This window comes from Podarcis liolepis (assembly GCF_965112155.1).
Source record: "Podarcis liolepis genome assembly, chromosome: 3".
Taxonomy (NCBI): domain Eukaryota; kingdom Metazoa; phylum Chordata; class Lepidosauria; order Squamata; family Lacertidae; genus Podarcis; species Podarcis liolepis.
Window position 1 is genome coordinate 88,081,458 of NC_139557.1, and position 13,713 is coordinate 88,095,170.

Here is a 13,713-nt window from a genome sequence, read left to right on the forward strand (position 1 = left end):
ATTTTATTGCGATCCCACCTAATTATCACTTCCCAGACCAGTGTGTGAATTGAAATGCAGTTATCTATATAAGGGGAAATTGTGTGCAAAAGTGTGTGTGTTAGTAAAGATATGCAGACAAATACTTTGTTAGGTGATCCCCCGCCCCCGGAAAAATATGTGTGTAGAAGCGGAGTGCTAGATAGAGTCTCCAGAGGTAAAACATGCTCCTTTGAGGATCCCATTATGGAAGTATGTGAACTCAAATTTATTGTAGGCCCCTGGCTTTCTGCTGCCCCCTCTGCTCTCATAACCATTGGCTGCCTTGTCCCAACTTCCAAGTTTCAAGCGTGACAGAAAAGCAACTATGGATCAGTATCAATCCTGTCCAGTAGCAAGGGGTGAAGGAACTTATTAAGCAGGAAGGAAGAATCCTTACTCAGCATATCTGGTCTTTGTTGTCAAATTAGCTGACTCTATGCTAAGAGCAATTTGATTTAGTGCTTCTGCGCAGCTGGTTGATCTTTGAAGGGTGCACACTGTGAATCTGTAACAGTCTTCTGAAAGTAATGAAGGGTGAAAGTGCATGTAGAGAGGAATGGGGCTGTTCTTTAAGCATCTCCATGCATACACACCCAACCACGTGTGAGAAGGACTTGCCCAGTGAACAGGTTCCAGTATGTGTATAGGGCAGGGGTCTGCAACCTTTAAGACAAAAAGAGCCACTTGGACCCGTTTCCGAAGGGAAAAAAAACTGGGAGCCGCAAAACCATTGCGACATTTAAAATAAATATATCTCCGGAGCTGCGATCTGACAGCGGGCGGGAAGGTGACGTCGGGATGGTGCATGACTAACGCATGCACCGCCCCCATGCGACGTCACAGCCAGTACAGCGCCCGCCACAGTGGGGAGTGTGGGGGCGCACAATGCGCCTCCTCCCCTCGCTAGTATCCGCCCTGGAGCCGCGGCAAAGGTGTAAAAGAGCCACATGCAGCTCCGGAGCCGCGGGTTGCAGACCCCCGGTATAGGGAATCCATGTGATTGGGACACCCACACAGTCAAGTTTCCTGGTCACGTGTAGCCCCCTACTCATGGGCAGGAGGTCATGTGTTGGGATTTCTTCTCATACAACCATGCATAAGGTGCAGGTGTGTGTGTGTGTGTGTGTGTGTGTGAGAGAGAGAGAGAGAGAGAGAGAGAGGTGATATTCTGCTGAGTTACAGCCCATATCCCATCAAACATCCTGCTTTAAAAAATATTGGATTCTGTATCATTAATTACACATTAGCTATGAAGAACAACTCTAGAAAATGGTCAAGCAGACAAATGTATAATGTCCGCGACAAGACGTCTGCAATGGTTGCGGCATAGCCTCTTGGTCTCAACTGTTCACTGTTACTAAGCCACTCCAGTGAGGAGGAGGAGGAATTGGCCTAAAGAATAGCATCTGCATAAACCAGCACTAATCCAATAGAAAGCAGTGCTTTCTGTAGGTATGGTACTCCACCACTAGGAGCAACAATAAAAACAGATAACTTTCACAATGCAAAATTTCACAGCACTTAAGACCTTATTTTCTTTGGTAGTTTTGCCTCATGTTTCTGTCTTTCATGAAGTGAGGCATGAAGATCATGTTCAGCTCCAGTGTAATGCCATGTATAAATATTAGTGCAATTAATGAACTGAATAATTTTAGTTGGTTTTATCTTTCTTGGCATTGATTTATAATATGTATAGTAATCCTAAGAGTGACCCAGGGCAGCTTTTCTTGCTGATCGCTATTTAGCTTTTTATTTTCCCACCCATTATCAACAGTTGGAAAAACCATTATGGCCCCATGTGTACTATGCATTTAAAAAAGTATCATACCACTTCAAACTATCATGGTTTCCCTCAAAGAATTCTGGGACCTGTATTTCATCAATTCTGCTGAGGAGATAATTCCCAGACTTCCTTGGGAAGAGGTCCTAACTGTTTGAAAATTCTAGCTCTTTGAAGGGAATGGGGCATTGTGTCCTTGATCTGTTACATTTAAATGTAGTTCTATATTATTGATAATTTTGTAAACAAAAAGTTAACACATTGTTAGAAGAGACCTGTGCCAGGTCAAATTTGTCCCACAGGGCAGACATTCCCCATCCCTTTTTTATATTGTGGTGTTTCAAAGTTCTTGTTTTCATGTTTTGTTATAATTTGGTTTGTTGTTTTATAAGCCATCATGGGAATCCAACTGATGGCTTTAATATCCCAAGCTTCAACAAGCAAATAATGTGAAGCAGAAAATACGTTTTTGAACCATTTTAGGTTATCAAGCAGAAATGTTTGTCTTGCATTCATAAGCTTCTCTCATAGCCTCTCTTCGGTCTCTTCTAATCATTTAAACAATAACTTGTGCTCTGTGTGTTTCTGGGCAGGAGCTATAATGAAATTCAGCATTACAGTGGTAGAGAGTGCATTACTTTCTCTCGCTCTTCATTTGCAGTCATTACTCAATGAGCTCGACCGGAGCCTGGGGCGATATCGAGATGAAGTGAATCTCAAAACTGCCATCATGTCCTTTATTAATGCTGTTTTGAATGCAGGTACTGGTGAGGTAAGTCTTTAACAGAGTTCGTTGCATTATGTGGGTTTGGTTTTATTATATGTATATTTTATTATTTGTAAGCCACTTTGAGCATTTCTTTTTTAAAAGTAGGGTATCTATCCCCTAGCTCGGTGGTGAAGCACAGTAGGATAGCTGATAGGAACAACAGGAACTGATGAATAGCAGTTATTGGAATCAGCCTGATCCCCTCCCCTCTGATGACTTGATCTATTTGTTTTCCTTTTCCTTTAGGACAATTTGGAATTTCGATTGCACCTACGATATGAGTTTTTAATGCTGGGCATTCAACCTGTTATTGACAAGCTCAGAGGACATGAAAATGCAACGCTGGATAGGTGAGCCATATATGCTGGGAAAATATGAAGCTGTTGTGTAATCAATATCCAGTGATGGACAAATTCCCCTTGGCTTGATGTTGACAATTCACACATACACATACTGAGCAAATGTATTCAGATAGATAGCCGTGTTGGTCTGATGCAGTTGAAATAAATAAAAAAATATCTAGTAGACCCTTAGAGACCAACTAAGTTTGTTCTGGGTATAAGCTTTTGTGTGCATGGACACTTTTTCAGATAGTGAGCAAATGTATATTCCAGTACAGGTAATTTCTGGAGTTCGGGCAACATTACTATTGATAGCTACACCTTGGATTTCACAAACAGCAGAGTCTACTCTGAGATGTTGTATCCATATGTCATACTGATGGGAGGGTCAATCAACATGGATTGAAGGCCCACAGACTCTGTAGTGCAAAGCTTGGAATCTTAAGTGACTGGATGTGATCCCAACAAACACATGTCCATTGCATATCTACTGTAAACTCTCTGCACATTCACTTTTAAATTATCTGTATGCACACCTTAGTTCATTTCAGGGATGTTGTTTCACTGTAAATGTTGTTTGACTACAATTACCATCATCCCAACTTGCCATGCTGGCTGAAGCTGATGGGAGTTGTCAATTGTCTGTTCTAACAGCTTCTCGGTAGGTCCCACTCCCAATTCTCATTATGTATTTATCATTTATTTTGGATTTAAAGTTCAACAAGCATTGAAATACTTTATTCTGTGGGAAGCATAACATTGTGAAAGTCAAAACTTAATATAAGCTCATCAGACCAAGCTGAATTAAGGAAAAGGTAGCACCTTTCCCTTTTTATCCTTTCTTTCAGTGGAAAACAGTCTTTCCCCATTCACCCAGCTTGCACTATTGCAAGCAAGAGGTGGATTGTATGACTTTATTTTATTCTGTCTTCTAGGCACTTAGATTTCTTTGAGATGGTAAGAAATGAAGATGACTTGGAACTTGCAAAGAGGTTTGAAGTGGTGAGTGTTTCTCTGGAAAGGCTTTTTTATTTTTTTAAAAAAGTCAGAAAAGCTTTCCTGTTTGCTTTGGCTGTTTAGTATAAATTTATATGACCCCCCCCCATTTTTCCATGTGGTGAGGATCTGATTTTCTCACAACTAAAGAGATATGGGTTGCTCTGTTTCTTATTTACAGTGCAGACGAAAAAAAGCAGTCAGCAATGTTGACTGGTGGCACTGGATGAATTTAGATGATGTCAGGATTCTGTCTCTCAACTTCATGGCACCAAATACTTAAAGCTCCTCTGTCTAGTTGTTGTTTGTTCACCTGTTTTTAATGTGGTTGCCTGTTCCAAGTATTTAGCAAATGTACTGGAGAGCCATAACAGGCTTGGACTTGGATGTTGTGGAAGCTACTGGCTTGGCTCATCAGATTGGTCCCCTTCCATCTGTTGCTGTTGCTTTTTCCCTGTCTTTTGGACCTATAGTCTGCCTACATTCTGGAGTCTTGTTTTCTAGATTATCTTGGACTTTATTCACTTAGAGCTGGAAGATGCTCCTTTGTGGGATAAATTGAATGTCCCTACAAGCTAGATGTTTGGAGTGACACTGCTCCGGTCTCATACTCTATTGACTCGATGATGTAAGCTTCTGTTATTTAACCATACATGGAGCTTCCAAATTCAGCACCATCAATTATAGAGTCCCAGTGGACAGCTCCCTGCTCTTTGAGCCAAGCACCTGCCCCAGATTAGCTCTTGAGTTTCCAGTGAAGCTCTTTTTTTTTCTTTTTACAAGTAACAAATAGCGCACCAAAACAACAACGTATGGTGCTTTCATGATTTCAGTCAACACTATAGCTATGGAATTATGCTGCTTTTATTGCTTGTCCCTCAGGTTTAAGGTGGGTTTTTTTAAATTGCAGAAGCAATATAATTTTTTGATGCATGTTAACCTTTCCTGTTGTCAGCTATAAAGCATTTATTCCATATAGAAAAAGACTGGTTGTGTAGAACCACACAGGGCAGTTCTCATGGGGTGTAACAGGATTTGTATCCCCCCCATCCTTCCAAAATTTATCTGCTGGGTCGGAGTAGCACCACTAAAAGTCAGGTTCCTCCTCTCTCAGGCAAGTGGAGTAGCATGACATATTGCAGTGAGGAACTAGCTCCTTCAATACTATGGGCTGAGCTGAATTGACCTTCAAAATCTCAGTGTTCAGTGATACAAAAATGCTACCTCTTGTGTTCAGCATGCAGCTCATTCTCATATACACACACCACTTGGTGCTGCTGATAGCAAGGTGTTATTATATGCACTTGTACCATCCCCGTGTGGATGAGATGGTTGGACAGTGTTATAGAAGCGACCAACATGAATTTGACAAAACTCTGGGAGGCAGTGGAAGACAGGAGTGCCTGTCGTGCTCTGGTCCATGGGGTCACGAAGAGTCGGACACGAACTAATCAACTAAACAGCAACAACAACCATCCCCATGTCTTGCCTTGTAAACCATATTCTGTCCCTAATTGCCTTAGACTTAATTTGTCATCAAAGTAACCCATCACTGCCAAGCCTCCTTCCCCCTCTTTTTCAGTTTGAAGCATATCTTCACAAATGGTGGTGTGCATTTCAGTCCTTCTGAGATTTTAATACTAGATGCCTCATAGGATTTCAAAACTAGGAGATTTCTCTTGTTTCACTCTGCACCTTCCCATGTTTCATTTTGCTATAGGCACATATTGACACAAAGAGCGCCTCGCAGATGTTTGAGATGATCAAGAAGAGGTTGAAGCACACAGATGCTTATCCATATTTACTATCTGTACTCCAGCACTGCTTGCAAATGCCTTGTGAGTATATTTCTTCTTCCTGTGGGTACTGCAGAATTCCCTGACTGGGAAGATTTTCTGAATGACAGAAGTATGGCTTGTTGAATCCTTACCTTTCTGGAGCTTTGGAGAATTGGGCTCCCCTATAGTGGAACTCTAGTCAATCCACTCTTTTTTTCCTGAGCCCTACTTTCCATTGTGTTGTTTAGTGAGAAACCTAGCCAAGTCCATTCATATGAAAGTCTCTAATATGACCATTGAAAATATTCTTGAAAGTATTTGAGGATTGGCTGGTGAAAGAAGCCAGATGAGTTAGCCAGTATGAGTAGGTGCTTAGTATACAGCAAGGGTGAGGAATCTCAAGCCTAGGGTCTGAATGAGACCCTCCAGGCCTCTCTGTCCGGTCCTTGGGACTTTCCTAAAGCCACACCCCTCACTAGACTTGCACGGCACTCTCTTTGAGTGCTTTTGTTTGACTGGAGCATGTCCTTGTGATAATGCCTCTTGCATGCTTGCACGAGGGATTTCTCATATTTCTTCTTATTCTTCTTTGTTTCCACTTAAGGTCTCCAAACATGAAGCAGCCACTTCTTCTTTAAAAAGTAGTAGATGGATGCTGTCCAACTGGAAACCAAATCCTTCTTGATTAAATTATTGTTTATTAAGAAAGGCAAGAAAGGACATTTGTGCTCAGGGTCTGAGAAACAGGTGCCACCTTTAATTGACACAGAATGAAGTTGTTTTTGTTTTAAAAAAGAGAAAACTCTTGTTGCTATTAAGTGGGAATTTCACAGAAAAGGCTTGGTTTTTGCTTGGCACCGCATGGGAATGGATAAGTAGAAAGTTCCCATGCCTTAATTAGAAAATCAAATTAGTAATTTCTCTTTGAGGCATATGATACAAATATGGGGATTGAAAGCCATCTGATTGAATGGCCTAGTAACAGCAGATTAGTTGCTTCCAATCAGTACAGTTAGGCAAAGGCTTGGTGTAGGATTAATATCTGCCAGGAATATTTGGTCATCTTTTCCCCTGAAGTAGAAATTTGATTTCAGTAGCAAATATGAGATTCCTTATCCACTATAGCTGGTTTCAGAAATTAGGTTTGAACACAAGATAAAGGAGCTGGCGCGCATCTCCACAAAGTTCTCTTTCAAAGTGAATTCATTGAAGCCCCGAACTAGATAGTATTGATTTTTGTGGAGATATGGTTAGGATTGCACTCCTGCTTCCTCTTCCTGCCTTATAATCACATCCAGTGTGGCTCTAAAGGGAACTCACTAAAATAATGAATGGCTGAAGTAACCACAATAGGAACCAAGTCATCAAGAAGGGCTCAGTCTTAGCATTCAATGAAAATTTGCAGGGATTTTCATCAAAGCCATTTATCTAGATGCACCTCCTCACTGACATTTGTCGTTGCAGATAAACGAAATGGGGGGACGTTTCAACAATGGCAGCTGTTAGACAGGATACTGCAGCAAATTGTTCTTCAGGATGAGCGAGGGGATGATCCTGATATAGCTCCTTTGGAGAACTTCAATGTCAAGAACATCATTAAAATGTAAGAAGCATGCTAACTGCCAATAGCCGAATATTATGCAGCATGTTAAGGACAAGGCCTGCTTTTATATGACATTTCATCAGCATGGAGATAACTGTTCTTTGTGGATAAATGTCACCTTTTCATCTGGTACAATTTGCATTCACATTGAGAATGTTAATTTTACCTTAGTAGGTTAGTAATAGTATTGAGAATGAATCCTACCAGAAATTAGCTGGTTTTTTCTATTCTCCTAGGAATATTTGTATTTAATTACTTGGGTATAGATCTAAGCTGATCTGGCTTTATCTCCATTCAGGTTGGTAAATGAGAATGAAGTGAAACAGTGGAGAGATCAGGCAGAGAAATTCCGAAAAGGTATGTGGCCATCTTATACTCTGGATAATAGAGAGGGAATCTGATTGAACCACAGATCTCCAAGCAGTGGAGTGAATGACAGCGTTCTAGGGATGCATGATTGTGTAGGCCACTATTGTTCCTGTTTTATAGATGTGAATTGTGCCTAAAGGATAGGTGACTTAACCCAGTTGCCTACTGGGTGAGCTAGCATTTGAATGCAAATCTGATTCTGACATTTTGATAAAGCTTCCAGTTTTGGGGATGTCTCCTCATTAGAAAACACCTGCTGATTCTCTTCAAAAACTGTACCTGCATCTATATCATAGGTGGGTAACCTGTGGCCATCCAGATATTGTTCGACTCCAGCTCCCGTCAACCCCAGCCAAAATAGCCAGTGGTCAGGGATGAGACAAACTGTGATCCAACACCTGGAGAGCTACAGGTTACCTTCTAGTTTTAATGCAACTCCTCAAACCAAGCCATTTATAATCATGGAATCATAGAACTGTGATGTTGGAAGGAACCCTTAGGATCATCTAATCCATGGGTAGGCAAACTAAGGACAGGGGGCCAAATCTGGCCCAATTGCCTTCTCAATCCGGCCCACAGATGGTCCTGGGATCAGAGTGTTTTTACATGAGTAGAATGTGTCCTTTTATTTAAAATGCATCTCTAGGTTATTTGTGGAACCTGCCTGGTGTTTTTACATGAGTAGAATGTGTGCTTTTATTTAAAATGCATCTCTGGGCAATTTGGGGGGACATAGGAATCCGTACATTTCCCACCCTTCAAAATATAGTCCAGCCCCCCACAAGGTCCGAGGGACAGTGGACCGGCCCCCTGCTGAAAACGTTTCCTGTAATCCAACCACCTGCAATGCAGAAATACACAACTGTCCCATACAAGAATCAAACCTTGGTGTTATTAGCACCACACTCTAACCAACTGAGCTATCAAGAATCAGCCTTTAGAATGTCTGGAAGTTTACAATTATGTTTCTTACCCATTGTTCCCTTTATTCATGGCTTTTGACTGAGTAGCTTGTCTGAAATCATTCATCGCACTTTGGTCTTCTTTCCACGGCAGAGCATGCTGAGCTGATGAGTAGGCTAGAGAAGAAAGAAAGGGAATGTGAGATAAAGACCCAGGAGAAAGATGAAATGATGAAGACGCTGAATAAAATGAAGGACAAACTGCAAAAGGAATCTCTGGAGCTACGTCAAACCCGGGACCAAATGACCGACCTTGTAACTCAACTCAATGAGTTCTCGGTAGGATACAGAGATTTTTCTTCTCCTTCCATAGCATGCACAAACACAAAAAGAAAAGAGATACAGTGAAGTTCTAATTTTGTACATCTGCCCTTTTCTAAAGAGAAAGAAAAGTTTGCAAGTAGTTATACCCTTGCTGAAAGGTTCATGAGCCCTCTGATAAAGAAAATAGAATCAGTAGCCATACATCAAATGCTTTCTGTTATTTTATTTTGCTCACCGCTTCAGTTTTAGTTTATTCCTTGTGGGATTATGCATGTGTTATGCTGTACCAAACGTGGGTGGCGCTGTGGGTTAAACCACAAAGCCTAGGGCTTGCTGATCAGAAGGTTGGCGGTTCGAATCCCCACGACAGGGTGAGCTCCCGTTGTTTGGTCCCTGCTCCTGCCAACCTAGCAGTTCAAAAGCATGCAGTGCAAGTAGATAAATAGGTACTGCTCTGGCGGGAAGGTAAACGACATTTCCATGCACTGCTCTGATTTGCCAGAAAGCGGCTTAGTCATGCTGGCCACATGACCTGGAAGCTGTATGCCAGCTCCCTTGGCCAGTAATTTGAGATGAGCGCCGCAATGCCAGAGTCGTCCGCGACTGGACCTAATGGTCAGGGGTCCCTTTACCTATAACTATGCTGTACCATAAGGTAAGTGCTGTGTTTAGTTGTAAGTAACCCCAACTCTCTCTGCCCATTGATCTGTCTTGGGGTGTCTCCAGCCTGCTCTAATGCATAGGTGGCTAACCTGTGCCCCTGCACCCACAACAGCAGGATGGAACAGAACAGATTTTGCTAGGTGCCTGAATGATAACAGAGATGGTGCCAGAGAAATGGATATGAAGGGGGAATTCCATATTTGGACACTACCTTAAAAAGTCCCTCTCCCCAGCAGCCATTTGCCTGATGTGAGAATTCAGAATGTTCCTGCTGTTGTAGGATGGAATAGAGCTCCCATGTGAGGCTGACATCCTGTTATATTTGCTGTTAGTCTGTGTTAGCTTTAAAGCCTGACCAGAAGTTCTGCAGTGGACAATTTTTGAGGAACCTTGAGAAGTCGAAAGCACATCTTTGAGGATGGCAGCAGGGGAAATATAACAAAAACATTGCAGAGGTGAAGACCGTACCAGAAGAGTATCAGCAGAGGCTTCTGCCTTATGTTTTTTCAAAACTTGTTTTGCTGCATCCATGTTCCCTCCCCCCCACTGATGCCTCCCTGAAGAGTCCTACATCTTGGGAGGCCTTGTGGGGAGGATAAGGCCACTGAGCTGCTATGCTCTGCCTCCATGATCCAAGGCAGCAATGTTCCTGAAAACCAAGGGAGGGAGAGTTCTCTTGTCCTCAGGTCCCACTTACAGGTTTCCCATGGGCATCTGGTTGGCCACTGTGATGGCCAGTTGTTGTACTAGGTGGGCCATCGGCATGACCCAGGACTGAGCAGCACTGACATTGTGGCAAACATAGATAGACAAAGGGAAAAGGATTTTGCCAAAATTCTTTCCTGCTGCCTTTCAAAATGCCAGAACACGCAAAACATCTGGCCTGAGAATGGACCTGTTTTTGACGCAACACTAATCAGAATGTTCTCTTCTTATTTCCAGCAAGGGGGCAGCATTTCCTTCCCTCCCCCTCCTCAGCTACCTCCTGGTGGCCCGTTTGCCTCTTCTCTACAAGCTCCGGAGGTTTTGCCGCCACCTCCACCACCACTTCCGTTCTCCAGCTGCCCCCCTCCGCCTGCTCCACCTCCTCCCCCAGGAGGACCTCCTCCACCTCCCGGAGCACCGCCTTTCTTCAACATGGGCATGCCTCCCCTTTCCTCCGCCACCACCTTCAGCGGCACTGGCAGTCTGAAGAAGAAATCAACCCCACAGCCGTCTCATCCGCTGAAGTCCTTCAACTGGGCCAAGCTGAGTGAGGTAAGGGGAAGGAGAGCCATTCTGTGTAGACCTTGTGACTGTTGCTTAGGTTTACCGGATATTGTCTGGTTATTTCTATTAAATTGGTTGCCTGAGAAGGAATTTCTAGCTGAATAACCTTCAGGCACAAAATGTTGTGGGTGAGCGTACAGGTGCTCACTGAAAGACCTTGGCAATTGTATTAATTTTATATTTGGCATCTTTGGATTGCTCTATATTTTAAAAGAGGTGTTGATGGATTTTGGATTGAGTGACATTTGGACTCGACCTACACACACACACATGCACACATGCCAGTCTGGAAGGAGTAGTTCCATTATAAGTGGAGTCTCACATTCCAGCCTAGCTGATAATGGGCTTTGCTCCTGGCTCCACCCTTCCTTCTGGCAAGCATACCCTTCTGAAGGTGAGAGCATATTACTTAAAGCCTGGATGCATTTGAGCATGCCCAGGAACATCATTTCCTGACCAAGAGTTGATGAGATTTGAAGTTCTGCAAAAATGCATTACATTTGGTGGTTCTAGAAACTTAATCTTTCATACTCCTGACAAGAAAGAGAATATGCTCAAGTGCCCCAAGGTTTTAAAGATAAAGTGTAAAATGCTTCTCCTTCCTTCCGCATTATTCATGGCCCCTCTTTGAAAGGACCAGGTTGATTCAGATGTGTGAAACGCTGAATAGTTGCAGGGATGATTTCTAAGAAAAAATGCAATATTGATGACAGCTTATGCATTATGTAATCATGCTTGAATACAATTGCCCTATTCTCTCCCAACCCTGGTAAAACTCTTCATAGCACATCCTTCTGGAGGAGTCTCCAGACTAATTTTTTGCATGGCACATTCATTCTGTCCAAGATCTGTAACCTCTCCCACCCCTATATTCCCTCCTACCCCTGTTTCTCTCTTGGCATTGTTGTTTTCTTTTTAAAAAAGAAAAAAGAAAAAACACACAGATTGAACAGCGTCTGTGTTGAATTTGGGTGACTGCCTAGAAATCCACACTCTTTTTTAGACTCCAAGTCACTCAGGACTCAACTCAGGCATTTGGAATGAGTGTCCTGGGACCTCTGGAATGCCACAAGAATTCTCTCTCTCTCTCTCTCTCTCTCTCTCTCTCTCTCTCTCTCTCTCCCCCCCCTCCAATTTCTTTTAAAATAAGATGAAGTGAAGTATTTGCTGCTCCGCCTGTGCTTGTCTGTCAGAGCCACGTGGGGCTGTGGGAGAGAATGTAAGACTGAGATTTATTTTCATTTTCAGAACACAGGACTTAGTGCTTCGAAGGAAAGATGTAACAACTACACAAAGACACACACTAGTGGGAGGGGAAAATAAAGTAGAGAGAGACACACAGGTGTTTCTCTTTAGCATGCAGCCACCACAGACTTATCCTCCTCTCTGGTTAAGAGTGGAGGCAGCTGTGCTAATAAATGGGGGCTTCAGAGGTGAATGCAAATGCTATTTTGGGGCCTGCAAGAATAGTATTGGGAGGATATGATAAGCGTTTGCCATGATTAATATTTCTGGTTAGTGAATGCTTTTCTGTTTCCAGAGGTGGTGGTTCTTTAGCTTTAACTAGAAAGCTATCACATTCTATTCTTTGTGTTGTATTTTGTACAGGGCATGTGCTGTGGGGTGTTTATTTTTAATGTTGTGGGAGGGAATTTATTTCATCCCCTCAATGTCCCATCTGAAGTGGCACAGGCCTACGGCATCACATGATGTTGCCCTTCAACTCACACAGCTTGTTTTTCCCTTTAAAGTGGTGGGCTGATTTTAGTTCAGGTTGTTTGATTGCTCTCTAGTCATGTTCTTATAAGAGGCCTTGAGACCCCACCATCACCACAGAGCAAAGAATGCCATGTGAAAAATTCATGATCAATTACTCTTTCTCTCTCCTTGTACCCCTTTCCTTTACCTAAATCGGAACATGCATAACACCCAGAGCTGTTGCTTTCCTGGGGAGGGAGGACAATACTGTTGTTTTTCCCATGAGGGGCAGTTTGGGGGGGCAACTTAGATGGAGGAGAGAGTACTGAAGAAAGGGATAAGGTAACCCTTCTCCTAGATCAGGGTTTCCCTAATGTGGGTCTCCAGCTGTTTTTAGACTACCATTCCTATCATCCCTGACCACTAGTTGTAGTCCAAAAACAATTGGAGACCCGAGTTTGGAAAACCTTTTCTTAGATCTTCAGCTGTGAGCAATGGAGGGAGGGGGGTTCTTTCTGCAGTTGCATTTCAGTCAAAGCAAAAATGTAGGAAGATCTAATCTCAGGGTTGTATTCTGTGTAGCACTATGGTGATCATTATACAGTATTAGCACAAGGGTTGCTCCTTGCACAACAGAGCATTCTCCCCTTCTCCTGCTCCTCACCCTGAACATCCTGTAGATCTGATCTGGGCTTCCCCCCAACTCTTCAGAACAGATTTAGGGATGGTGGTAGGCCTGTTGTGCCATTCCTCACCCTTGCTCTAATGCAACTATTTAGTTGCATACTGCCCACAGACCTGAAGCACAGCATGTAGTTTGGCCCTCACAAATATTAACTTAAACTCTGGTTCAGCCTTTGGTCCACCAGCCCATCTTCTATGACTGGTAAAAATAAGAGAGTAGTGTTACACCATATGGCATCTGGCAGATGTCTATTCCAGTTCCTACTGGCTATTCCAAGGAATTAATTGAGATTGTGCAGCCTAACAGGAACAATGATAACTGATGAAGAAATCTGGATTTTGCAGTGGGAGGCCTAACTTTTTACAATGTAGGGTTGCAGGACTTTATTAGGGTCACTGTTTAACAAAGGAGGAAAATACAGCTGTATTGTTTATCTTAAAGATGTGGAAATGTTTTCCAGTTCTTGTTGTCAAGCTGCTCAATTTACATCGCTCTTGGGCCGCAAGAGGAAGACT

At 42.8% G+C, this 13,713-nt stretch overlaps 1 protein-coding gene across 10 annotated transcripts in view; it reads left to right on the forward strand.

The window, feature by feature from the left end:
- Nucleotides 1-13,713, forward strand: part of DAAM2 (dishevelled associated activator of morphogenesis 2) — a 216,917-nt gene that overhangs the window by 150,737 nt on the left and 52,467 nt on the right. For all 10 annotated transcript variants that reach the window (XM_083497181.1, XM_083497178.1, XM_083497174.1 and 7 more), the window contains 8 exons: nucleotides 2,463-2,573; nucleotides 2,817-2,920; nucleotides 3,847-3,913; nucleotides 5,628-5,745; nucleotides 7,150-7,288; nucleotides 7,587-7,645; nucleotides 8,714-8,898; nucleotides 10,489-10,803. In XM_083497181.1, the coding sequence (XP_083353307.1) occupies nucleotides 2,463-2,573; nucleotides 2,817-2,920; nucleotides 3,847-3,913; nucleotides 5,628-5,745; nucleotides 7,150-7,288; nucleotides 7,587-7,645; nucleotides 8,714-8,898; nucleotides 10,489-10,803 (1,098 nt within the window). The remainder of the gene's footprint in view (nucleotides 1-2,462; nucleotides 2,574-2,816; nucleotides 2,921-3,846; nucleotides 3,914-5,627; nucleotides 5,746-7,149; nucleotides 7,289-7,586; nucleotides 7,646-8,713; nucleotides 8,899-10,488; nucleotides 10,804-13,713) is intronic.